The sequence below is a fragment of the Gadus macrocephalus genome, chromosome 9 (genome assembly GCF_031168955.1).
Source record: "Gadus macrocephalus chromosome 9, ASM3116895v1".
NCBI classification, from domain to species: Eukaryota; Metazoa; Chordata; class Actinopteri; order Gadiformes; family Gadidae; genus Gadus; species Gadus macrocephalus.
In genome coordinates, this window is record NC_082390.1 from 9,225,644 (window position 1) to 9,252,023 (window position 26,380).

Genomic DNA, 26,380 nt, shown 5'->3' on the forward strand with positions numbered 1-26,380 from the left:
CCTCATAGACCGCTGAGAAGCCGTCACATCCGTACTGCCCTCACAGAGCAGGGAGGTCCAGGTTCACAGGGCAGGAAGCTCCTCCATCGACGTTGAGTCGTTCAGCAGACGCTATCGTCATCATTACCACTTAGCAGACGCCTCAACCACCTGACCCACAGGGGAGGCTGAGCGCAGCCGGATAAGAGAAGCCCAGCTGGAGCGGCGTGTGCCCCAGGAGGCAGAGCGGGTTGGACGCTAACCGGAAGGTTGCTAGTTCGAACCCCGGCTCCTCCTAGCTTAGTGTCGAGGTGTCCCTGAGCAAGATCCCTCACCCTGACTGCTCCTGACGAGCTGGCTGTCGCCTTGCGTGGCTGACACCGCCGTCGGTGTGAAAATGTGTACATGAATGGGTGAATGTGAGGCAGTGTTGTAAAGCGCTTTGAGTGGCCACTGGTTAGTAAAGTGCTTTATAAAATGCAGTCCATTTACAAAAGCAGAAGCTGTAGTTGTGCAGCGCCCGGTGAGAAGAGGGAGAGAGCAGAGGAGTCAGAAACACACTCTGATCCTGATTCTAATGAGCGGTGGTGGTGAGGGCGATGGGCCGATGCTGGGCCGATGGCGAAGCTGTTAGCGCAATTACTTGAACGTTCAGTAAGCCTCCACCCGTGGGAGAGTGCAACCAAGACTCACACAAACACGCACATGCAAACACACCCTCTGAGCTGTAATGATAACCTATTGATCTGAGATTGTGGTGGAGAGTGCAAACAAACACCTTCTTTACACCCAGATCACCTGTGTGTGTGTGTTTGTGTGTGTGTCGGTATGTGTGTGCATAGTCCGTGTGTGTGTGTGTCAGTATGTGCGTGCATTCGTCCATGTGTGTCTATATGCATGCATGCGTCCATGTGCTTGTGTGTGTCTATGTATTTGTGTCTGTGCGTGTGTGTCTGTATGTGCGTGTGTCTGTATGTGCGTGTGTGTCGACGTGCTTGGGTGTGTTTGCGTGCCTGTGCATTGGTTTCTTATGTGTCTCTATGCACGTGTGTGTGTGTTTGTGTGTGTGTGTGTGTGTTTGACTGTATGCATATGTGTGTGCTTGGATGCGTGTCTATGCGTTTGTCTGCATATGTGTGTACGTGTGTGTATGTGTGTGTGTGTATCTGCATGTGTGTGTGTCTGTGTGTGTGTGTGTGTGTTTCTGCAGGTGTGTGTGTCTTTATGCGTGCGATGTGTGTGTGTGTGTGTGTGTACCTGGCCACGTGGTTGATGACGGGGGAGAAGTGCGTGGGGCCGTAGAGCCGAACCGACTTGAGGCTCTGGTAGTACGCCTCCATCACGCCTTCAATGCCCGAGCAGTACGGGTTCTGGGGGTTCCCGTTCTGAGGACACAGCCCACAAGCCCCCCGTTAGAGCTGATGACAGGCTAGCCCACCAATCAGAGCCCCCCGGGATGCTGTGGGCGGGGCCGCCCTCGTTGTGGAGCTGGATGAAGGTAACGTCCGTGATGGCGAGAGGAAACCAAGTCCATATTTGGATTATATGGTGGAATTCTGTGGCTCCTCGCAGTACGGCCCAAAACTCATTTATATTCAATCCTTAATTACTTTTTAAAGAGATGAACTGTCTCACTGACCTCTCGGAATACATCACATGCAGATGAACTAACGGGAATAAGTTAACCTAGCGATTGTTAGTGCTTGGCCCCTGGTTCTATGAACATCCTTACTGTTCCGACAGCGATATATTGTTGTTTTTTCTTTCTTCTGAAAAATGTATTTATTGTAAGTCTCTTTGGATAAAAGCGTCTGCTGAAAGTAAAATGTGAATGTAATCCCAAGTGGTTTGTTTTGTTAGCGCAAGCTTGTTTACGAGGTCGATGAGATGTTAAAAACATGGCCTTGTGCAGGTCAACGCTTCGTAGTTTAAAGATCAACAAGCCGTGATGAACACGCCTCATCAGCCTGGGAGGCAGCTGTGTGAACGTCGTTAGGGAGCCACGCAGAGCGGAGGTCGTAGCGGCGGCGGGCGGGGAGAGACCCTGCTCACAGTTCACTGAGGGTCGTTTTAATTCAGCAGAGGAACCGTCAAACCACAGGAAGGGAAACCTTATCTCAGCCCTGGCTCCAACGCCAGAGGGGCCTCTTGTGTTCGGATGGTTGGCTCTTCAAACACCAGCCTGTCTGAATCAACCAATAGGAGGCCTGGAAGGAACTGGGGGGGGGGGGGTTAGAGAGAGAGATGGGGTGCTCGTCTCAGGCCCAGCCCACCCTTGGGATACGTGTCCCCGCCCACAACATCTGGACCATCGCCAACCTCTGGATGACGAAGGGTAGGACGGCGCAGAGAAGGGGACGGAGGGATGGAGCAGGAAGGGGGGGAGGGCGGAGGGGCCGTTGTCATGGGTTACACTGAACTCATTAATACAGAGCTGATGGTGCAGTTTTGAAGGACAGCCGGTCGGTGCTGGTGAGTTTTATACTGGGACTGGGCAGGGACTGGGTTCCCAGATTGCCGAGGATAAAGGTTGCCAACAGAGTGATAAAGAGAGAGTGAGAGAGTTAGAGAAGATGTAGCTTTGTTTTTCTTTTTATGCTTTGGCGATTTAGATTTTCCATACCGATATAGACTTCTTGAAAAACAAGAGACAGACAGAGTGAGTGAGATTGAGAGAACGAGTGAGAGTGAGAGTGAGTTAGAATGAGTGAGTGAGAGGGGGAGATAAAGAGTGAGATATAGTGAGATGGTTGGGAAAATAGTGAGATTGAGTGTGATATAACAGGGAAGGGTGAGACACAGTGAGAAAGTGGGAAAGAGTGAGTTTGAAAGCGATTGAGAGAATGAGTGACAGAGGGTGAAAGAGAACGGGAAAGGGGTGGGCGAGAATGAGAGCGAACGGGAAGGAGGTGGCCTCCTCACCAGGGCGAACTCGTGCGAGACCCGCCCGTCGGGGGGCAGCTTGGCGCCGAAGCCGAGCGCGGGGAACATCTTGTCGCTGTCGTAGTCCTGGATGATCTCGCCCACGGCACGCAGGGCCATGGCGTAGGCGTTGAGCTGGTACGGGCTCATGTAGTGCAGCGAGGTGGGCTGGGACGGGTTCCCTGGAGCACAGGGACCAGAGGAACCGCAAGTCAGCAGGGCAGCAACAGGAGACCGGCTCCACCGGGGCCCACCAGGGTCATCACAGTCCCATTCTCAAGGGTCTTCACTGGCCACGCTATAGTATCCCCCTAACCCTGATCCCCCAAGAGGGGCCCTGCGACGCCTTCACCCTGAGCCCCCTAGAGGAGGACCCTTGAGGAGGAGGGGGGACCTCTTCTGAGCTCTGGTCACCGTGGTTGGGTTGCAGACCAGCTGTAGGGACATGTCCTCAATGTTCACCATAAAACTGGTGTTTAAAGGAATAAGGTGGAACATCTTCTGGTGCTTTGTCTTACTGTATCACTGCATAATGTTCAGAAGTTAATGGGGTCTCAGGTCTTTTCATTTTGCCCCTAAGATATAATTACCCTTGAAATTGGGAGGACACAGCCCCCCATAAAAAAATAACCAAAAAAAAATGAATTTAATATTGGTCTGTCGTGCAACAAAGAATGTTGCACGACCCCAGAATAAATGATCAGGGGCTGGATAAGCACTTTATAACAAAAGGTAATTTCCTGCATTAGAGCAGCGAAACAGAACCGGGAGGGGGGGGGACCTTCTGATGAACGAGTGAATGGATTAGTGACCCCGGACCCAAGAGGGGACGCACTACAAGGTCAGCTGATCTTCACAGATTAACACGCAAGCTGCCGGACATCCGCGGGACTCACCGTTAGACGCCGTGAAATCAATCGCAACCGTGAAATTGATCTGAGTCCTGAGAGAGAGAGAGAGAGAGAGAGAGAGAGACAGAGACAGAGAGACAGAGAGAGAGAGAGAGAGAGAGAGAGAGAGAGAGAAAGAGAGAGAGAGAGCGAGGGAGAGAGAGAGAGAGTGAGGGAGAGAGACACAGTACACAAACATGAGTGCGACTCCAAGGTTAAGCTGCGATCATCAGCCCCACAAGATGAAGTCACGGCGTGTTTAAGAGGGGATGGAGGTGGTAAATCCCTGAGAGAGGCTCCCTCTCCCCTCCCCCCAGCAGAGTGGGGTGTGGGGGGGGGAGTGGGACGCGACAAGAGCCAGCAGAGCAGACATACTGGGGGCGTAGCGGAGAGGACCAGGGTGGAGGTCCAGTGTCAGCGGGACTCACCCGCCTTTGATGAAGTCCAGAAAGGAGAGCTCAGAGTCCACCAGGCAGGACAACAGGGTCACCTGGCAGGTACACAAACGCACACGCACACACACACACACACACACACACACACACACACACACACACACACACACACACACACACACACACACACACACACACACACACACACACACACACACACCTCAGTTAGCACGACAGGGAAAGACCTCCCGTAAACATGGTCAATTGTAAATGGACTGCATTTATAGAGATCCAATATGGCTGCTAGGTTGTGCAGCCCTATAAACTTTGCTTCCCAGCTCCCCCATAGTGACTGTAAGCTCTGCCTGCTTCCAGACCGAGTAGTAACGGTCTCTGGATCAAAGCGTCTGCTTAAGGACATGTAGATGTGTGTGAGGGCCCTGGCCAGGAGGAGGCGTTTAAAGGGTGCCAAATGAAGACCAGTGTGAGCCACGAGGGTTCCTTCAGACTCACTGTCCCTGAGTTCTGGTATTTTTTCTTCTTCTTGCCTTTCTTCTTGGGGTTGAGGACCTGCGGACAGAGAGCCGGCGTCAGAGGAGGAGGGGGAGGACGGATCAGGACTGCTCATGTGGCTCTTTGACAACCTCGGAGATATAATATAAGATTTCTCATCTTTTGCTAAGATATGAATGATTTGGTATCAGGTAGTCAAATGCAGTTTACAGAGTCTGTAAGTGCTTGTATGTGTTTGTATGAGTGTGTGTGTGTTGGTGTGTATTTGTGTGTGCATGTACATTTGCCTGTGTCTGTATCTGTGTGTGTCTGTGTGCATACCGGGGTTTGTGTTTGTGTGTGTGCTTGTATATGTGTGTGCGTGCCCGTGTGTGTATGTGTGTGTGTGTGTGTGTGTGCCTGTGTATGTGTGAGGGTTTGTGTTTGTCTGTGTGTATGTGTGCGTGCGCTCATGGTGCCTGTCTGTGTGAGTGTGCGCTACCTCGTAGATGTGGAACTGAGTCTGGCCTCTGGACATCTCTCTGTAGCTGGTGCTGAACTCACCGATGAAGTCGTGACTGAATAGGGAACACACACACACATAACGTCACACACACACATAACGTCTCACACACACATAACGTCTCACACACACACACACACACACACAGACACACACACACACAGATCACATGACCCTGGCCTCTTGCAGCCCTCGTCCTGACCCAGTTAGCCGCGGCCCCCCTACTGTATCGTACGGCCGTGACATGATTGCGTTAACCCCAGAGCCAGCAACTCCTGAGTACATACTGGACGGGACGCTCACATGGTTCCACGGACGAGGGGGGGGGGATCACACCTGGGGTTAGCGGGTCAGCCATACGCTAACGGCTAACCATTCCGACGTATCGCTGAGAAAGTTAGCGCATCGCAAACAAGCTTACCATACTGGGAACCCAAGGCATATCGCCGGTACGGTTAGCGTGTCAGCTATACGCTAACTATGTTGGCGACAGGTCGGAATGTGAGCCGTTGGCGTATAGCCAACAGGCTAACCATTTCGGGGACACACAAAGTATTCTCGCGATTCGTTGTGATTGTTAGTCGTTAGCGTATAGCCAACATGCTAACCCTGCCGGGGACACACCTCCTCTTCCACACACTGGAGGCTGCAGATTGGTCGGTTGGTTTGGATTAAACCACAGACTTTTGTTGAATACTTCCTAACAATCCTGATTGGTCAAAAAAGTTCCAAGGATGTGCGTTTCTACATACACAACGGGACACCTCTGCCCTTTAACAGTTCTTAATCCAAGCGCCACAAATCCAACGTTAGCAACAACGGAGCAGTTTGATAAAACCAACAGCGTTCTAGAATCTAGATGACCAGAGCTCATCTACTCACTGCGGGTAACTCTGAAACGAGCAGATAAACCACTCTGGGGTTAACTTCAGCGTTCGTTAGTTTCCAATAATGGTACGGCCAAGAATGATTTATTATTCTGTGCTACACAACGTGGTAACAAAGATGGACGCCGCTGATCAGATTTAGGGCCCTAAGCCGGTGATTGTGAGCTTTGTCCGTTCAGATTGTTTATGGGCCCCAGCGAGCCCCTTATCGTGTTGAGAGAGATCCGCTTCGGGCCTGCTGTGTTGGTACTGCAGAATCTGCTTCATCTTTGCATCTGTTCAAATGTTGGCATTTTAAATGTGGTGAGATTAATTAGAACAGGCTATAAAACCACAGTTAAGGATGAAAAGAACAGGAAGGCAATAACATGGACCACACATTCAATCCCTTTCCTCACACACACCCACGTTGCCATAGCAACTCAGCATCACTTAGATCCGTCCTCTATCAGGATTGTTTTGCATACATGTTTTGGTATTATCAAGTGTAGTTCCGGGGTGTTTTTTAACGTTTTTTTTTTTAAACGGTCAAAGTGTTAGAGACTTAATTACTTTGCAATACCCGTTAACTGCAATCAGCCGTCCGACTTCAGACCAGCACACCTGGTCAGGCTGTTTCAGCCTGACCAGGTGTGCTGTCTGTAGTCAGTTGGAATGGTTTCAGTAGACAGATATCAGGGGACTTCTGTCTGACACCCAGAAGAGGTTCTGTGTGTTCATCTGCATGTCGAGAGCAGCTCTATCGCAAAACAAGGTTTCCATCGCCATCCCTTCCCATGTGGAAGCTTTCTGGATGGCCACCACGTGAATACATTCGCCTCGCATGAACATCGCCCTAGAAAAGGCTTGGAACCGGTGTGCTTCAAAAACATGTGAGCACGTGACCACCATCAGTCATAGCGTTGAGGGCTGAAATGCAAGCAATAAAAAACCTCTATAGAGAGCTGGAGTGAAGCACATTAAGCCACGCTCATTCATGTAAATGAATGCTGCCTCACATGAATGTTGAATGTCTTGCACTTAAAAATAGTACTTGGCATTGTGTAGCGTCCGATCCTAGCTATCTTTGTTGTATACGGGGAATGGGTTACCCTAGCGATCGTTAGTGCTTGGCACTAGGTTCTATGAACATACTTACTGTACCCACATCGATATATTGTTGTTTCTCTTTCTTCTGACAAATGGGCTTACTGTCAGTCGCTTTGGATAAAACCCTGAACTTAATGTAATGAGGAGTAATATTGGTAAATAATGTACTGTATAGTAGGATTGATCAGATGAATAATGTATTGATACATGGTACATGGCGTTGAGAGTGGAGAGCGAGGGCGTGACCCAGTGGGTGTGGTTAGGTGGGGTCGTTTGAGTCGAAGGTTGAGTGCGAGAGTGTCAGTGTGTCCTCACCCTCCGTCCCGGTCCCAGTCGTACACCTCCACCTTAATGCTCCTGGAAGAGGAGGAGGGGGGGGGGGAGAGGGAGGTAGAGAAAGGAGGAGAGGGAGGAGAAGGGAGTTGGAGAGGGGCGAGGAGAGGGAGTTGAAGCAGGAGGGAGGGAGGAGTGGGAGTCGGAGAAAGGAGCAGAAGGAAGAGGAGAGGAGGGAGGAGAGGGAAGAGGAGGAGGAGTCAGGAGAGGGAGTTAAAGCAGTAGGGAGGAGAGGGAGGTGGAGAGGAGAAGGGGAAGTGGAGGATGAGAAGCAGTAAGGAGGCGATGGAGGAGAAGAGGGTGGAGGAGGAGCAGGAGGGGGGGATGTAGAAATCCATTAAAATAAGCAGCATTGAGCGCTTTGAGCCTGAGAGCCTTTGTACCCCACAGAGGAGCTCTGAATGTCACCTTAATGGGATGAAAGCTCCCTGGTTAAGACTGAGCTTTTAGGAGAGCAGAGATTCAGGCCAAGTATTAGACAGTAAACATTAGACCTTTATTTCCGGGGTTTGTATTAACTACAGTATAGAGAGAGGCTTGGCAGTTTTTTAAACAATATGAGATTATCAACATGAATTCCCAAATATAGATGTACAAATTAATATGTTAATAAGATATAAGACATTATTCATGTATTCATTGTAAGGTCTGAGCATCTCCAACCTACAGGAATTTACTTAAATATGGATGCGTTAACAAACAACACAAAGGGCTTTCCAGTAGAGGGTAATTGAGGTACTGAAGGGTTTTATTATAAACAAGTTGAAACACAAAGCATATCATTGGCTGACATTGAAACATTACACAACCTAATCCCCTCATTTTATAACCAGCATATGTTCTTAAATAGTTATTATAAGTTATTGTATATTGTTGACTGGAGAGTTACCCTGCACCATAAACCAATCCTTTATCAGGTCAGAATCCTGTAGGATGTAAGTGGTGTTCTAGTCTCACCAATCAGACTAATCTAATCGTGGTTAAGGTTTTTTTCGACCAATCGTTTTAACAAAGGCGGGATCTGTGGCTGAACGGAGAGCGGCCAATACCTGTCGTAGTCTCCGTTACACAGCGCTCTCACAGGGATCTTGAAGGCCTGCCACACGGGGTCCAGAGTGTTCTTCACCACCTCCGTCTTATGGGAGATGGTGTAGCTGTGGAGCGCACACACACACACACACACACACACACACACACACACACACACACACACACACACACACACACACACACACACACACACACACACACACACACACACACACACACACACACACACACACACACAGTTTTTAAGATTTGTTTAACTTTTTTAGACCAAAGTGCATCCTGGGAGTGAGGAGTATTGTGGTTAACCAGTGGGTCAAACGTGTCCGGAAGGCCAGGAAGCTCTGACTTTTGTCTGTGTTCTCCACAAATTAGCGTTTTGTTTCCATGTCACGACCTCATGCTAATGCTTTGTTAGCCCGAGGCTAAACTTGCCTACGCCACCCCAGCTGCACAGAGAGGACAGTAGTGACATATGTTCAAATCCTCCCGACTTAAGTGCACATCTGGGGGGGGTTGAACGGCCGACAAACACTTTGAACCCTTAACAATGTCCAGAGGACACAGCCTTCTGTCTGATCTCCGCCACCCCTGGCTGCTCGGAGCAGAGTGGCTCCGCTATTCAGGGCAGCACGGCGGGAGGCCGGCTGCTTACGTATCCTCTGATCATGAACTCTACTGTACACCGAGCGCTGGGGCCTGCTGCCTCCCTCTGACCCGCCTTGCCTCACACCTTTGCCTCACCCTGCCTCACTCTGCCACGCCCTGCCTCACTCTGCCACTCTCTGCCTCGTTAAGCCTCACTTTGCCTCACTCTGCGTCCCACCACATCTCCCAGTAGCCTCGAGAAACACAAACGTAGGGCTGGGCGATATGGCGTAAAAAAAAAAAAATGCACAAAAAAAATCGATTTCCGATTTAAATCGATTTACATAAAAAGTAAAAAGAAATGTAATTATAAAATAAAATATTTCTGTAAACATAAAATATTACTAATAAGAGAGGTAGTTCTGATAAAGTGCCAACATAACATTTAAACTTTCAACATGTGTTCATAAATATACAGTGTTTTGCAAACGGTAATTACCTTAAAAAAGGGAATAGTAACAGGAGAAGAATGAGAAAAACACACGCAGCTCTTTCCTTCACTCGTCTGTATTGAATGAGGAAGAGGAATGCGATTCCCCTACTGGAGCCCCGAGGCATTAACAACAGATCGACGAATTACCAAAAGATCAACGAATTATTAAACCACACAGATATATTTCAAATAGGAGGGCTGAGCCCATTCCGAACTACGGGAGCTGAGAGGGAAGCGTTGGCGGATGTTGAAGAGAAAACCGATTTTCATTCAAACAAGTCGACGTGAGCTACACACTCGAGTTAATCGATAATATCTGTTTATCGCCCAGCCCTACACAAACGGCGCCTTTACTGTCATCGCCTCCTTCTTCCTCGTCTTACAATTCAGTTCCGGTGCGTTCTGGAGAGAGAACACTCAGGGTGGACTTACGATCCGTCCTCGTTGCTGCGGTAGAACACCAGGAAGGGGTCCGACTTGCCGAAGAAGTCCTTCTTATCCAGCTTGTTCCCGCAGAATTGCAGCATCACAGACTCCTGGGGACATGAGGAGCAGAACACACAACGTTCACACATGATACGCTGACTCTCTGGGGACTGGGGAGCAGAACACACAACGTTCACACATGATACGCTGACTCTCTGGGGACTGGGGAGCAGAACACGCGACGCTCACACACGATACGCTCACTCTTGCGGGGACGTGGGGAGCAGAACACGCGACGCTCACACACGATACGCTCACTCTTGTGGGGGCGTGGGGAGCAGAACCCCCAAACGTTCACACACGATACGCTGAGTCGCTGACTCTCTGGGGCCGTGGGGAGCAGAACACATGAAGTTCACACGATAGGCTGACCACGGGTTACTTTGGTACCCCGGTGGAGGACAATGAGGCCGCTCCACTCAACCACCTCAGCGGGATGCCTCGTACCGCCATCGCTAAGAGCAAGCAAAGGTCGATAATGAAAAGTCACAGCTCTTCTCCGCAGCTCTTGGCACCGCAGTGGAACGAGCGCCCTGCCTATGTCAGGACCGCACCTTCTTCTGCAAGAGACTGAAGACTCAATTGTTCAGAGCTCACCTGGGCACCCCCCTTTCATTCTTCTCTAAAGGTGAAATCCTTGTTTCTTTCTGCGGTGTTGCCTGCTGTTCATTTATTCATGCCCCTTATGTTATCTTGTGTTTTATGTTCCCGTTTCTCTGTGTGTTATATCAGCACTGTTGGAAGTCTGGAATGGAAGTCTCCTTAACCTATCTCCAGACCTTCATAAAGAATGATGAAAAATGTTGAAAATTGTATTCGGCGGCTTTGTTTCCTTGTCTCTGTTGTGAAAGAGTATCCTCCCCCACGAGTCCTGATGAAGCACAGAGCTCATCTCAGCCTCCAGTCATCACATCTGTCGTCTGTTTCATCGGATCCGAGTAATGTCGTAATAATGTTGTTATTAATCCATAAATAAGATAAGATACAATGCTACTTTAATGATCCCGGATTGACGAGTTGAGAAAATACACGTTGACCGACCGGGAATCGAACCCTCGCCGCGGGGGGAAAGGGGGTGGTGGGGCTGTATGCTCGTCACCAGGGCGATAGTGCGTCTGTCACGACGGATCAGTCTTACGGCCGCTGGGTGGATAAGTTATTCAGATCGGAGGCGTTTTCTCTCTTCATTTCATCGTAACATATTCCCCTCGGTGATTGACAAGGATGCCGATTCCAGAGGAAGTGGTCCTGATGGATCCCTGCTGCCACGGCGACGACCACGTCGTCACGGGAACCAACTGAACCACACTCTAATCCGAACTGTCAACCACAACAGTACATCGTCCATCACCACGACGACCGTGATCAGACTAATGGACGAGGCCTCGGTGAAGACCTCCCACGGATGATGTCATTGTCAGGCATCGAATGGGAGGAGCATGATGTGATACACATCCAATAGGAGGACATTCCACAGATGCCATCATGGTTAGTCATCCAATAGGAGGACATCTCATAGATGATGTCATGGTTAGAGATCCAATGGGAGGACATCCCGGAGATGATGTCATGGTTAGAGATCCAATGAGAGGACATCCCAGAGACGATGTCATGGTAAGAGATCCAATGGAAGGTCATCCCCTAGATTACATCATGGTGAGACAACCAATAGGAACACATCCCCTAGATGACATCATGGTGAGACAACTAATAAGAGGACTTCCCCTGGATGACATCATGGTTAAACAACCAATAGGAGGCCTCTCTTACCCGACAGTTGGTGAGCTCCTCCGCTCGGACGATCATCGTCCCACACTTCTTCCCCGGGATTCCACTGGAAGGAAACAGGAAATGAAAACAACACACAGGAAGTCAATAAAATGACCATTGTGGAACAGAAGGTCTCCAGGAGAGGCCGATGAGGGGGCCGGAACGTTTAGCGACAGGTTAACTTCAGGGTCCAAGTTCCCCTTCCCTCTCCTCTCCTTCCTCCTCCTCCTCTCTAGTGGGAGGTTAACTTTAGGGTTCAAGTTCCCCTCTCCTCTCCTCTCTTCCACTCCTCTCCTCCACTCCTCTCCTCTCCTCTCTTCCACTCCTCTCCTCCACTCCTCTCCTCCCCTCTCTTCCACTCCTCTCCTCCACTCCTCTCCTCCACCACTCCTCCTCTCCTCCACTCCTCTCCTCCCCTCTCTTCCACTCCTCTCCTCTCTTCCACTCCTCTCCTCTCTTCCACTCCTCTTCTCCCTCTCCTCTCCTCTCTTCCACTCCTCTCCTCCACTCTCTTCCACTCCTCTTCTTCCCATCTCCTCTCCTCTCTTCCACTCCTCTCCTCCCTCTCTACCATTCTTCTCCTCCCTCTCCTCCCCCCTCTAGCGGGAGGTTAACTGTAGTGTTCAATCCCCAGCTGAAAGGTTCTGGTTCTTTTCTTGACGACCGGTCTGAGGTGGTTCCAGAGGTTCATGAAGTACATCTAATGTGGAGAAAGTATCTCGTCCCTGATGACTCCATGGTGAACTCATCAGACCTTTCCTTGGTTGTCAAACCAGATTACGATCCCAGGCAGAAATTAAAACTATTCTAGTGTGCCTTTGCCAAAGAAACTCTTAAGGTCTAAATGATCAACACACACACAAATACACACATGTACGTGTGTGTGTGTGTGTGTGTGTGTGTGTGTGTGCGTGTGTGTGTGATTGTGTGTGTGTGTGTGATTGTGTGTGTGTGTGTGTGTGTGTACCCCAGTGCTGGAATACCAGTGACATTTCAGTTGCAATGTTTGTTTACATTCTGGGTCGGTGAAGCAAGACATCCAGGCAATAGGGCCAAGGGAGGGGGGAGAGAGGGAGGTAGGGTGGAGGAAGGAAGGAGGGGGGGAGATGGGGAGGAAGGAAGGGAGGCTTGCCCTGCTATAAATAGCCTCCATGTACGCCCCGGACCCCAGGCCAGGCACAGCGCAGGGAGAGCCAGCCGAGGAAATGCTCATTTGGGTGAGGAGACAGAGGAGAGGGGAGGGGAGGGTGGAGAGGGAGGAAAGGGGAAGAGAGGGAAGGAGAGAGAGGAGACAGAAGAAGAGAGGAGAGGGGAGAAGAGAGAGGAGAGGTGTGTGAGAGGAAGCGCCGCCTGTCACCTGAGACATGACAGGAAGCTCTGAGGCGCCCGGACGCAGTCAGTGAGATTAACAGATCAACAAGCCCTCTGTCAGGGGGGGAATAATATATATATATATATATATAAATATGAGAGAGAGCGAGAGAGAAAGAGAGAGAGAGAGAGAGAGAGAGAGAGAGAGAGAGAGACTCTGAGAGTCAGGAGGAGGAGAGGTGGATGAACGAGTGATGGGGCGAACGAGAACGAAGCGAACGAGGGCAGGTAGGAGGAGAGCCGGAGACGGACCGCCGTGTTTTAACGACGCACTAACAAACTGTTGCCCCAGGAGCCACAGCGGGGCGTCCCGTTAGTGTATATTAACGCAGGTCGGGAATGGCTTACCAACGCGTTCTCCTCTAATAAGAGGTGCCCTGGGGTGGGGGGGGGAGGGAGACGAGGCAGTTCCATCGCAACATCATTGTCCCTCGAAATTAGAATATTCCACTGCGTTGCGTTGGGCTTATTGCTCTGATCTGCGTTGTCAAGGAAACGCGGGATGGATGGTTGTGTTTATCAGTTGTTGTTGATGTTGTCTTTGGAGGAACTGTTAGAACGCAGAGTTGTCCCGTTGTTGAAGACTAACGCAGACCCTTGGCAGGTCGTCAATCAGGACTAGATCTGAACACCACTGGTCTGACCTCTGACCTCAGGGAGGTTAACTTTGGGGTTTGAGTTGTCCGCCCCTCTCCTCCTCCTCCTCTGTCTCCTCTCTCCTCCCCTCCCTCTCCTCCTCCCAAGCGAGCTCAAGGACCTCCTGAGGAGCACGTCTCGGGTGGAGGAGGTGGAGTAGGTGGAGGAGGTGGAGGAGGAGGAGCTTCACGGCATGTTGTGTAACCGCTCGCTCCCCACGCGTCGTCTCGTCGCTCCTCAACGCCGCGGCTCCGGACCGCTCGGAGATGAGTTCATCCCGTTTACGACGTTGAGGTCATCGCATTAAAAGACGATGAGGTCATCGCATTACCGATGATGAGGTCATCGCGTCTCCTCCCTGTGTTGGGAGAGGAGACGCCTCAGCCGCCGCGAGCAGAGGACCGCTGGAAGGGGATCGCCATCGATAGGAGAGGATTGAGTGGACCTAGGGGACGCACCACACACCAACGCAAACACACACACATACACACACACACCAACGCAAACATACACACACACCAACCCAATCACACACACATACCAACGCACGCACAAACACACACCAACGCAAACACACACACACACACACAGGCACACACCAACGCACAAACACACACACCAACGCACGCACAAACACACACCAACGCGCACACACACGCACACACACCAACGCACGAACAAACACACACCAACGCACACACACACACCAACGCACGCACACAAACAAACCCACGCACACACACACACACACACCAATGCACAAACACACACACACACACACATCAACGCGTATAAGCCGACACGTACACACACACTCTATAGACACTATAGAACACTTTACAGTGTCGTAGACAAACACACATACACACCAAACTACACACTATAGAACGCTTTACACCGTGTCACACACACACACACACACGCAAACACACTATAGACACTATAGAACACTTTACAGTGTCGTAGACACACACACACTCACACGCCAACACACAGACACACTATAGAACACTATACACCGTGGCAGACACACACACACACGCACACACGACAACACACGCTATAGATCCTAAGAGACACTTTCGAAGACACATACACACACACACACATACTAAGGAATGCTTCACACAGTGGCAGACATACATACACACACACACACTATAGACACTAAGGAACACTTTAAACCGCCGCAGACACACACACACACACACACACACACACACACACACACACACACACACACACACACACACACACACACACACACACACAAGGGATCATGGTGAATGGGTTCGGGGTCAGGGTGATTGCATAACGCACATTCTTACATCACTTCTCTTGTGTGTGATTTAACCGGACCACCGCGGCCACTTCAGCTACACACACACACACACACCCCGACACACGCAACACACCCACCCAGACACACACGTTACACACCCGCCTCGACACACATGCTACACAGCCACCCTGGCACACAAGTTAAACACCCACCTTGACACACAAGTTACACACATGTCTTGACATACATGCTACACACCCACCCTAACACACACCTTACACACGCTACACATCCACCCTGACACACACGCTACACAAACATCCTCCTGACACACACACGACACGTTACACACCCAATCTGACACACACTCGTTCCACAGCCACCCTGACACACACACGTTCCACAGCCAGCCTGACACACGTTGCACATTAGTGTACCGGGCCTGGTCCCGGCGGCCAGTGACCCGGCCTCCCTTACTGCTAATGCAGCTCTCTGAAGAGCCGCCGATCCAAACCACTTCACACGCGACCCTGGGAAGTGGATCGGAGGAACAGAGATCCGGCAGATCGTCGGACGGACAAATTAAGACTCTCGCATGCTCGCAGTCTCTGAGTCCGAGGGGGAGGAAGAACAAAGAGCCGATCACTATGGTTCACTACTCCTACTGCCACTGGAGGAGGAGCTGGAGCAGGAGGGGGAAGAGAAGGAGGAGGAAGAAGAGGAGGAAGAAGAGGAGGAGCAGGAGGGGGAAGAGAAGGAGGAGGAAGAAGAGGAGGAGCAGGGGGAAGAAGAGGAGGAAGAAGAGGAGGAGCAGGAGCAGGAGGGGGAAGAGGAGGAGAAGGGGGAGAAGGGGGAAGAGAAAGAGGAGGAAGAAGAGGAGCAGGAGGGGGTGAGGAAGTGGAGTGGGAGCAGGAGGAAGAGGAAGAATCAGGTGCAGCTAATGATGCTTCAACATCACCAACACCTCCAAGGACCAGAAGCAACGACAACAACAACACCAGGCTCATCAACGGGGAGAGAGAGAGAGAGAGAGAGAAAATTAAGCCCACCCTAAGAAGGCAGAAGCTCGTAGCCAATAGAGGAACAAAGGCTCCACAGGAGCGTTGAGATGTGAGGATTCTGGAGCTAATTAAGGTGGAGGTTCCTCCACCCACCGCTGTCGTCTCTGAAGTTCACCTCTCATTCCCCCGCTGGACCGGAGAGGTGATCACCAGTCAACAGACATCCTCCTCCGCTGTGTGTGTGCGTGTGTGTGTGTTCGGTGTGTAATCAGGTACTTACATCAAAGGCTTTTCCAGGCGACTTCCCAGGGAACCGACCACCTCACCCAGAGTACAGAACGCCTGGCCCAGGAAGTCCTACACACACACACACACACACACAGAGACACACACACACACACACACACACGCACGCACGCAGACACACGCACACACACACAGAGGTTGTTAATGAGCTGTTGGTGTTGAAACTGACACGGCGCTCCAGAATGTTACGCTGCATGTTAGCGTGGTTTCAGCTGAGGTCGTTAGTCATGCCCGGTGCAGTGAGGAGGAACGGTGTTCCTCTGATGTATGTCGCCTGTCAGAATCTTTCTGCTGCCTGTCAGGAGGCCCTCATGATAGACGCAGCCTCCACCTCACCAGACGGACGTCCATCTATCAGCGGAGACCGTTGGGGGTATTGCGTTGAGCATCACAACTTAACAAACCATCTCAGAAGAACCGGTTGAGTTTGGGGAATTTAGATTAGAAATGTAATCGGTTTAGATGGGTACTCTGAGTGTAGTTAAAACAGCCACACACACAAAATAATGGATGTATCTGAAAAACAATGGTGAAATCTAAATAATTTAATCCTCCAAAGAAAATAAAAAATAAAGTAAGTTAAACCTCAAATAAACTTTGTTCAGTTGAAATCTGTGATGTCTGGCTATCAAAGATGTGGTGAAAATGTCTGTGTTAATGTATATACATACATACATACATACATACATACATACATACATACATACATACATACATACATGCATGCATGCATGCATGTATGTATGTAGGTAGGTACGTACGTACATACATAGGTACGTATGTAGGTAGGTACGTACGTACGTACATACATACATACATACATACATACATACATACAGTACATACATATATACATAAATATCTGTTTACCAGTTTGTGTGTTGTGTGTACCAGCGTGTGCATTGTGTGTATCAGTGTGTTTGTTGTGTGTACCAGCGTGTGTGTTGTGTTACAGCGTGTCTGTTGTGTTACAGCGTGTCTGTGTTGTGTTACATTGTGTGTGTGTTTAGTCTGGAGGTGCTTGCTGTGTTACAGAGGGTCTGTGTTGTGTAACAGGGGTGTGTTGAGTCTGTAGGTGCTTGTTGTGTTACAGCGCCTCTGCGTTGTGCTACAGCATGTCTGTGTTGTGTTACATTGTGTGTGTGTTCAGTCTGGAGGTGTTTGGGCAGAGGTCTGAGTCAACAGCGACCACAACGCTGCCAAACTCTGTGTGTTCCTCGCCTCAAAGTCTGCACTACACTCCGTCTACTAGGGGACAGATCCGAGTGGCTGAGTATGTGTGTTTTAGTCCATGTGAGTGTGCAGCACTTGACAAAGAATTGTGGGTATCTGTGTGTATCCGTGTGTGTGTGTGTGTGTGTGTGTGTGTGTGTGTGTGTGTGTGTGTGTGTGTGTGTGTGTGTGTGTGTGTGAATGTGTGTGTATCCGTGCGTGTGTGTGTGTGTGTGTGTGTGTGTGTGTGTGTATGGTTATGTGTATGTGTATGGGTGTATGTATAAGTGTATGTATAAGTGTGTGTGTGTGTGTGTGTGTGTGTGTGTGTGTGTGTGTGTGTGTGTGTGTGTGTGTGTGTGTGTGTGTGTGTGTGTGTGTGTGTGTGTGTGTGTGTGTGTGTGTGTCTGTGTGTGTGTGGTCCGGGGGGCAGAAGGCTCTCTGCAGATCTCTTGCCGGTGCTGAGCAGAGACCCCCCCCCCCCCCCCCTTCCCCCCCCCCCCCTTCCCCCGAGCCAAAGCTCAGACGTGACAAAAAACCTCTCTTGTTGCTCTCCACCGCTGCTAGCTACCTAGCTCTGGGAGCCGCCGCACACAGCCCGCTACGCTAGCAGCCTGCTAGCTCAGCTAACGGCGGGTAGCTATGGTGAGTTCATCTCAAGAAGAGTTCATCTTATCTCAAGAAGAGTTCATCTTGTGAACTCTTCTTGCACTCTTTATGCACATTTGTATTTTTACTACACTTTTGATGTTTGTACTCAGAAGCATCCTGCGTTTCACACATGTTTTAATTATTTTTTAATTAATTTATTGAACAATAATTTTTTGGGGGGGTCAATTATTTCAAATTTGACCCCCCCATTAGTTTTTTTTCACTGCCATGCGGTCATTTTGGTGTTTCACTTTGAGCTCAACCTTATTTATATTGATACTGTCCTTTATATTTTGAGCAGGGCAATTAACACCAAACTGATGAAGGGTCAACGGTTTCCTGATTCTGAATGCCCGCAACACAACAACATGCAGAGTATCAGACAGGTCAGCCTCTCTGGATTGAACTTCCTTGTCCCCTTTAAGTCATTGCTGCTTGTTCACATCAGCAGCTGCTCGCTCCTCTCGCTGTGGAAGAATATACGCTTATTGTTTAAAAAGCTGTTAAGCATCTTAATTCCATAAGGAAAGACTCCTCGGGCCATGTTTCCAGATGTGTTGTTCCTCTAAGTACGTTGAGGTCCAGATGGCTGCCAACTCCTTATAAAGGACCTTGTTTTTGTTAGTAGTTACGTACTATGAAGTGATGTGTTAAGATGATACGTTACTAATGTTTATTATTCATCACTTTAACCAAAGTGACCTACAGTGAGACAGTGAATACACAGAAGTGTCATTAAGGAGTAGGTAGGGGTGAGACAGTACAGAGACAGGTCATTAAGGAGCAGGTAGTGGTGAGACAGTACAAAGACAGGTCGTTAAGGAGCGGGTAGGGGTTAGACAGTACAGAGACAGGTCATTAAGGAGCGGGTTGGGGTTAGACAGTACAGAGACAGGTCATTAAGGAGCGGGTAGGGGTTAGACAGTACAGAGACAGGTCATTAAGGAGCGGGTAGGGGTTAGACAGTACAGAGACAGGTCATTCAGGAGCAGCTACGGGTGAGACAGTTCCATTCAGCCGAGAATCGGACAGCTCCAAAAACACCCAAACTACTAAAAAGATTCTCAAGCAAATAATGTGAGGAAGCCTATCTCATCGTATGTACGCAGTTATGTATGTTGTACGTCCTGGCACTTAATGTACCCAGTTATTGTATGTTGTACATCCTGGCACTTAATGTACACACTTATTGTATGTTGTACGTGTATCTTTGTTGTATACTGGGAACGATTGTTAGTGCTTGGCACTGTGTTCTATGAACATCCATACTGTACCGACAGTGATAGATTGTTGTTTCTCTTTCTTCTGACAAATGTACTTATTGTAAGCCGATAAAAGCGTCAATGCTGAATGCCCTAACTGTAAATGTACATGGGCATGATGCACATGTTTCTGTGTTTGTTTCGTTCAACTTTGAACAGCTCAAGCGTTGAGATGGTTAAGGCGAGGAACGGAACTCAGACAGAACATTACGGTGGTAATTAGGCATCAAAGACTCCTGTTCTGACATCGGCTGCTCTCCAACGTACCCTAGCACCACCAACACTTCCACCACCTCCATCAAGAAAGTCCCGGTCGTGGTAAAGTGGTGGAGCTACGTTCCCCGTTGGGTCCCAGAGCGAGTGGTGGATATAAACATCAAGGCTTGATCATATCTCGGGTAAGAGGACCCTGGCCCCCGTGCGTTCCCCCTGAATGCAGCAGTGATGAACAATCAGTCGGTGCAAATGCGGAGAAGAGAGGGGAGACTTACGTGCTTCGAGAGCTTCTCACTCTTGCAGTCCAAGTCGTAGCTGCCGAGACGGAGGAAGAGACAGAAAATTACTGCATTAGTGACGGACAAAGGATTGAGGAGGTGGGAATTCTGAGGGCACTTATTCAAAAGTAGGGCGGCTGGGAGGGAAACCACACTCTTCCCTCAAGATGGGCAGCTACAATATATTTAAGAGGCCGATTCTTACTTAATACTCTACGCGGTTTAGTTGTTTTGAGTGATGAGCGGCCTGCAAAGTAGATTGGATTGGTAACAGTGTTGCCAGATTGGGCCAGATTTCCAGATTGGGACAGAAATCGGTCCCAATCCGGCAGTACTGATTCGTAAATAGGTCATTATAATCAAATGTAAATGATGTACTGCGTTTTAATGAAAGAAGAGTTGGTTATCATGGTAACCCGCACCTTGGATAACACACGTTTTGACACTGTCTCTTTTCAAGCATTTCGTTCACAACACCATCGACGATGTTACAACACCTGTATCAAACACACACAAGCTATGTGGCAGATTAGCACTACATTTTCCTAATATAACACCTAAACAATATGTGCACACGCAGGCAGGCAGGCACTCGCACGCACGGACGCACGCAGGCACACACACACACACACACACACACACACACACACACACACACACACACACACACACACACACACACACACACACACACACACACACACACACACACACACACACACACAGGCATTTGTTTGTTGACAGAAGATAGTTTAAAAAATGCTATACATTTGGTAAGTGTTATAAGTTACTATCTAGTGGTTGTGAAGGTGCTCTGATCCTAAGCAGCTTCAGAGAACACAGATACACCTGGGTCTCCGCTCAAACATTTGTTCATCATCCAATTCTGACTGTTTACCTCGTTAGTTCTCAGCCTCACTTGTAAGGCACTTTGGAGAAAAGTGTCTGCTAAATAACTCAGCGTGAAGGAAGGAGCAGTCAGGGGCTAGGCAGCATCTCCTTCTAGAGTCATTTAGCAGACTCAATGTAGGGGCTATGCAGTATCTTCATCAACATGGAGTCATTTAGCAGACTTAATGTAGGGGCTAGGCAGTATCTTCATCAACATGGAGTCATTTAGCAGACTTAATGTAGGGGCTAGGCAGCATGTATTCATTTATCAGACTCGGTGTAGAGGCTAGGGGAAGCATCATCAGCATGGTAAATAGAGCTAGAGTCCATAAGCTACATGCTACAGTCCATATGTAAACAGAGCTAGTCTACTCTACTATTATAGTTTTTGACAGAGATGATCCTCTTCACCCCCCCACCCAACTCCCTGCTGTATCTCACTGCACACAATGCGTGTGTGTGTGTGTGTGTTTGTGTGTGTGTAGCAGGGTTCAGCACTGCCGTTACGCAACCTGCCGACGGCACGCGGCACAGGTGCGCCTCATCGCGCGCTCTACCCCTGCTCGCCCATGATGTCACCAAAATACCCATGAATCATTCACTTAAAGAGAGAGAGAGAGAGAGAGAGAGAGAGAGAGAGAGAGAGAGAGAGAGAGAGAGTGAGAAAGAGAGTGAGAGAGAGAGAGAGAGAGAGAGAGAGAGTGAGAGAGAGAGAGTGAGAGAGAGAGAGAGAGAGAGTGAGAGAGTGAGAAAGAAAGAGAGTGAGAAAGAGAGGGAGTGTGACCAACAGATAGGGTGAGAAACAATGGCGTGAGCGGGGAGTGGGGAGTGAGCGTGGTGTGAGAGCGTGTAAAGCCTCTGTGCTCGGTGTGTTAGAAGAACGCGCTCACCCATGCAGACAAACACACACTTGGGAGAAGTTCACACCACAGATGAGCTTGTAATGCTAACCTTTTCTGTGTGTGTGTGAGTGTGAGTGCGAGTGTGTGTGTTTGTGTGTGAGTTAGTTGGCGTGCAAGTGTGAGTAATGAGTGAGCGGGCAAATGTATGTGTGACTGAGTGAGTGAGCGATGGGTGAGGGTGAGTGTGTGTGTGTGTGTGTGTGTGTGTGTGTGTGTGTGTGTGTGTGTGTGTGTGTGTGTGTGTGTGTGTGTGTGTGTGTGTGTGTGTGTGTGTGTGTGTGTGTGTGTGTGAGAGTGAGCAAGTAGGCAAGCGTGTGTGTGAGTGTACTTGGGTGCGTGTGCATTACAGTAATTAATCGATGATTGATTCGGCTGTACATCAGCTCTGTGTGTATTTCTCACGGGCCCTTCCTAGAGAAGGGATTCGGGGGCCCTGAAGAGTCCAGGCTTTTCCCGCCACACAACACGACCAGCAGCAGCGCAGATAAACCCAGTGAGAGGGTGAAGCATCACTAACATGCTCACCACCGCCTATTACAAACCCGATCCCAGAGACCGGGAGCAGGCAGAGAGACGACGGCTGAGCTCCGCGCCTCCCAACCTCTTCACACAAACCTATAAAAAGACCTCCTCCACGCGGTACTCAGATGGAGTACTTAACCCGCGCCCGGGCCAATCAGCTCTGACCCTCTGAACCGGGGGATCGCTGGCGTCTGTCCGCCGGGCGATAAACGCTCTCTCTTCCCTGACCCCTGGTGTCTGCGGCGGCTTCAAGGGGACCGCTCTCTGGAGCTGAGCGGAGCCGATGATTTGAGGTTTTGAGACGAAGGGTTTCAAACCTTGGAGGGTGCGTGGTCACGCAGACGTCTGAGAGGAGATCTCATCCCCACCACCGCGCAGATTGGTTCGCTCTTACACACTGGCGCCCCCCCCATCGAGGCCATGTTTAAATAGGAGCGATGTTTTATGGATGTGACATTTGATATCCTACACGTTGGCATAATGTGAATATTAATAGGAAGCACGCAGATTTTTAATCATTTCCGCCCATTTAGATAGCGCTCCATATTTAAACGAATAAATGCAAATATATGCAAAGCATTTCCTCCCCCCTATTAAAGGTAATCAGAGGATTCATCAAGACCCTGGCCAATTGATTCACATTTAAATATAATCCAGCCATCGCCGAGCCCCTCAGAGCCTCCAGCCTCCTTCATCCTCCTGTCATCTGTGGAGCTCCCTGCAGACACACCTCGCAGGAGAGCTAGCAGGAGCGCTAGCAGGAGAGCTAGCTCACACAGCTAGCAGGAGAGCTAGCAGGAGAGCTAGCACACACACCAAGCAAGAGAGCTAGCAGGAGAGCTAGCAGGAGAGCTAGCACACACACCTAGCAGGAGGGATAGCACACACACCTAGCAGGAGAGCTAGCACACACACCTAGCAGGAGTGCTAGCACACAGAGCTAGCAGGAGATCTAGCACGCAGACCTAGCAGGAGAGATAGCACACACACATAGCAGGAGAGCTAGCAGGAGAGCTAGCACACAGAGCTAGCAGGAGATCTAGCACGCAGACCGAGCAGAAAAGCTAGCTGGAGAGCTAGCATATAGAGCTAAAAGGAGACCTAGCAGGATAGCTAGCAGGAGAGCTAGCAGGAAAGCAAGTAGGAGACCTAGCAGGAGAGCTAGCACATTGACCAAGCAGGAGAGCTAGCAGAGGACCTGGCACACAGAGCTAGCAGGAGACCTAGCACACAGAGCTAGCACACAGATAGCAGGAGAGCTGCTAGGTCGGAGCTGCTTCCATCCACACACACCGTAGCGTTAATCTATAAGTGTCCAAAACCTCATAAAATGGGTTTGGGTTCATAGGCTCTTTAAAAGGGGAATAAAACCCAGATAACTCAGCTGAAACCCGTTCTGTTTAAGGCTCTGAAATGCTGACAAACGTTTGGACCGCGCCCCTCACACCTGCTCCTCTAAAAACACGCTGGCGTTTCCTCTAACACTGCGTTTCCGCCTCCGACGGCATGTTTAGCTCTCCTGGGAGGAAGCTCAGAGATTCAGGGTGTGGGGGGTGGTGTCTACAGCGGCGCCTGGCCAAGGTGTGGAAGCTCCTGGGGGCTCTGGAGGGTGGAGGAGAGGGTGGAGGAGGATGGAGGAGATGGATGAGAAGGAAGGTGAAGGATGGGGGGCAGGGTGATGGAGGCTGGAGAGAGGTGCTGGAGGGTGGAACACCCTCAAACACACGCACAGTGGGTGGTGTGTGGATGTGTGTGCGTGTGTAAACACTGTGACCCGAGTAACACACACACAGACACATGCATAGTGTGCGTGTGTCTGTGTGTGTGTGTGTGTGTGCGTGCGTGCGTGCGTGTGTGCGTGCGTGCGTGCGTGTTTGCGTGCGTGCGTGCGTGCGTGCGTGCGTGTGTGCGTGTTAACTCACAGGTCGAAGCGTAGGTTCTGCCGCTCCTCAAAGAAGTAGTCCATGATGAACTTGTGGACGAAGTCGGGGTTCAGGGTGTTGTCGATCACCTCTGTGCGGCCGTACTGCGGAACCACAAGAACCAGAAGAAGCGGGTCACTGACAGCGAGTGTGCTCCCCAGATGGGGAAACATGTCGGGGTCGAGTGTCGAGGTGTGCCTGAGCGAGACACCTCACCCTGACTGCCCCAGACGAGCTGGCTCTCGCCCTGCGTGGTTGACACTGCCAGTGTTGTGTGAATGTGTGTAAGAACCGTTGTGAGTCGCTTTGGATAAAAGCGTCTGCTAAACGCTGTAATGTACAGTAAATGTAATACACATGGTGCATAGCGTCTCGTGTGTGTGTGTATGAAGCTGATCAGTTTGACATTATTACAACGGCTGGTTCTGTTACTGTCCCCCAGAGTGGACCCGGTCCCCCTGACCTCCATATAGGTTCCTCTGCCTAAAACAAAGAGCAGGAAATACAGGGGTATTTCCCGCTCTTCTTTTTACCGAAGGGAACAGCGGTTAAACACCATGAAACAAGCTGACGCGTGTGTTCCTGCAGAGCTCTGCGTTAACGTGGTGAACGCGGTACGGATTGGCTCCAGCGCCTCGCTCCTCTGTTCACCGCGACGGCGGGATGTAAATGTGTGGTTTTAGCACGTCGCATGTTTTCCTCGCCAGGCTTAAGTTCCTGTGAATTATCGTTAACATCTCCGGTCTAATATGACATCCTGTGATGCCAGCAACAGTTACAGACAGATGGAGATATAATTACAGACAACCCTGCCTTCCTCCCCCTCCCTCCCTCCCTCTCCCTCCCTCTCCCCTGCCATCCCTCCCCCCCTCCCAACCTCACTCTCCTTCCCACCCCCCCTCCCTCTCGCTCCTACCCACCCTCCCCCTTCCCTCTCCCTTCCTCCCCTCCCCCTCCCTCCCTACACCTCCTCCCATTGGACTCACCTCGCGCCACTCCCGGTTGGCAATTCCTTGGATATACAGGACGCATACTGTTGAGATAAAGGAGAGACAGAGGGAAACACAGAGAGAGAGAGGGAGAGAGAGAGAGAGAGAGACCGAGAGCGAGAGACAGACAGACAGACAGACAGACAGACAGACAGACAGACAGACAGACAGACAGACAGACAGACAGACAGACAGACAGACAGACAGACAGACAGACGGACAGAGAGAGAGAGAGATAGAGAGAGAGCGAGACCGAGAGCGAGAGACAGACAGACAGACAGACAGACAGACAGACAGACAGACAGACAGACAGACAGAGAGAGACAGACAGACAGACAGACAGACAGACACAGAGAGAAAGACACAGAGACACAGAAAGACAGAGAGACAGAGAGAGAGGGACACACAGAGAAACACACAGGAAGAGAGACAGCTCGTGAGCGAGATATCGAAGGGTAATAAATATGATCAGTGAAGCGCTTTGTGAAGTCAGCTCAGAGCGTGTTCTTACCCAGGCTGATAAATGACAACCGTCTCATTAAATGTCAGCAGTTTACCTTCTAGCATTATGATATTTCAGAGAGGAGGAGGAGGAGGGGGGGCGAGAGGAGAGGGAGGGAGGAGAGGAGAGGAGGGGAGGAGAGGGGAGAAGAAGAGAGCTGTTAGGGGAGAGGAGAGGATGGGAAAGGAGAGTAGGGAAGAGGTGAGATAAGAGGAGAGGAGGAGAGAGGGGAGGAGGAGAGGAGAGGTGAAGGGGAAGAGAGAGGGGAGAGGAGAGGAATGGAGAGGAGGAGAGGAGGGGAGGGGAGAAGCTACAGGAGAGAGGAGATGGAAACCATCGAGAAGCAAGGAGAGAATATGAGGAGAAGAGAGGAGGGAAGAGGAGCACTTAACAACATACAACCATCTGGTTGCGGTGCTGTGTGGTGGAAGCATCACCCTTTGGGAGCTACCTTAAAAATGTACCTCGCCACTGAGGCCAACACACACACTCTTTCCAGCCCATTCCACCTGAGCGACACTGATTGGCCGCCTCTAAAAGGCC

General features: G+C 50.2%; 1 protein-coding gene across 1 annotated transcript in view; it reads right to left on the bottom strand.

Annotated features, from left to right (window-relative positions):
• LOC132465004 (copine-8-like) overlaps positions 1–26,380 on the bottom strand; it is a 51,570-nt gene that overhangs the window by 12,581 nt on the left and 12,609 nt on the right. Inside the window, exons 3-16 of the mRNA XM_060061664.1 lie at positions 25,333–25,379; positions 24,347–24,450; positions 20,107–20,146; positions 16,465–16,541; positions 11,895–11,958; positions 10,071–10,174; positions 8,560–8,664; positions 7,493–7,534; positions 5,181–5,256; positions 4,700–4,756; positions 4,220–4,281; positions 3,798–3,844; positions 2,902–3,083; positions 1,237–1,364 (exon numbers count right to left, since the gene is read on the bottom strand). Coding sequence (XP_059917647.1) covers positions 1,237–1,364; positions 2,902–3,083; positions 3,798–3,844; positions 4,220–4,281; positions 4,700–4,756; positions 5,181–5,256; positions 7,493–7,534; positions 8,560–8,664; positions 10,071–10,174; positions 11,895–11,958; positions 16,465–16,541; positions 20,107–20,146; positions 24,347–24,450; positions 25,333–25,379 — 1,135 coding nt within the window. The remainder of the gene's footprint in view (positions 1–1,236; positions 1,365–2,901; positions 3,084–3,797; positions 3,845–4,219; positions 4,282–4,699; positions 4,757–5,180; positions 5,257–7,492; positions 7,535–8,559; positions 8,665–10,070; positions 10,175–11,894; positions 11,959–16,464; positions 16,542–20,106; positions 20,147–24,346; positions 24,451–25,332; positions 25,380–26,380) is intronic.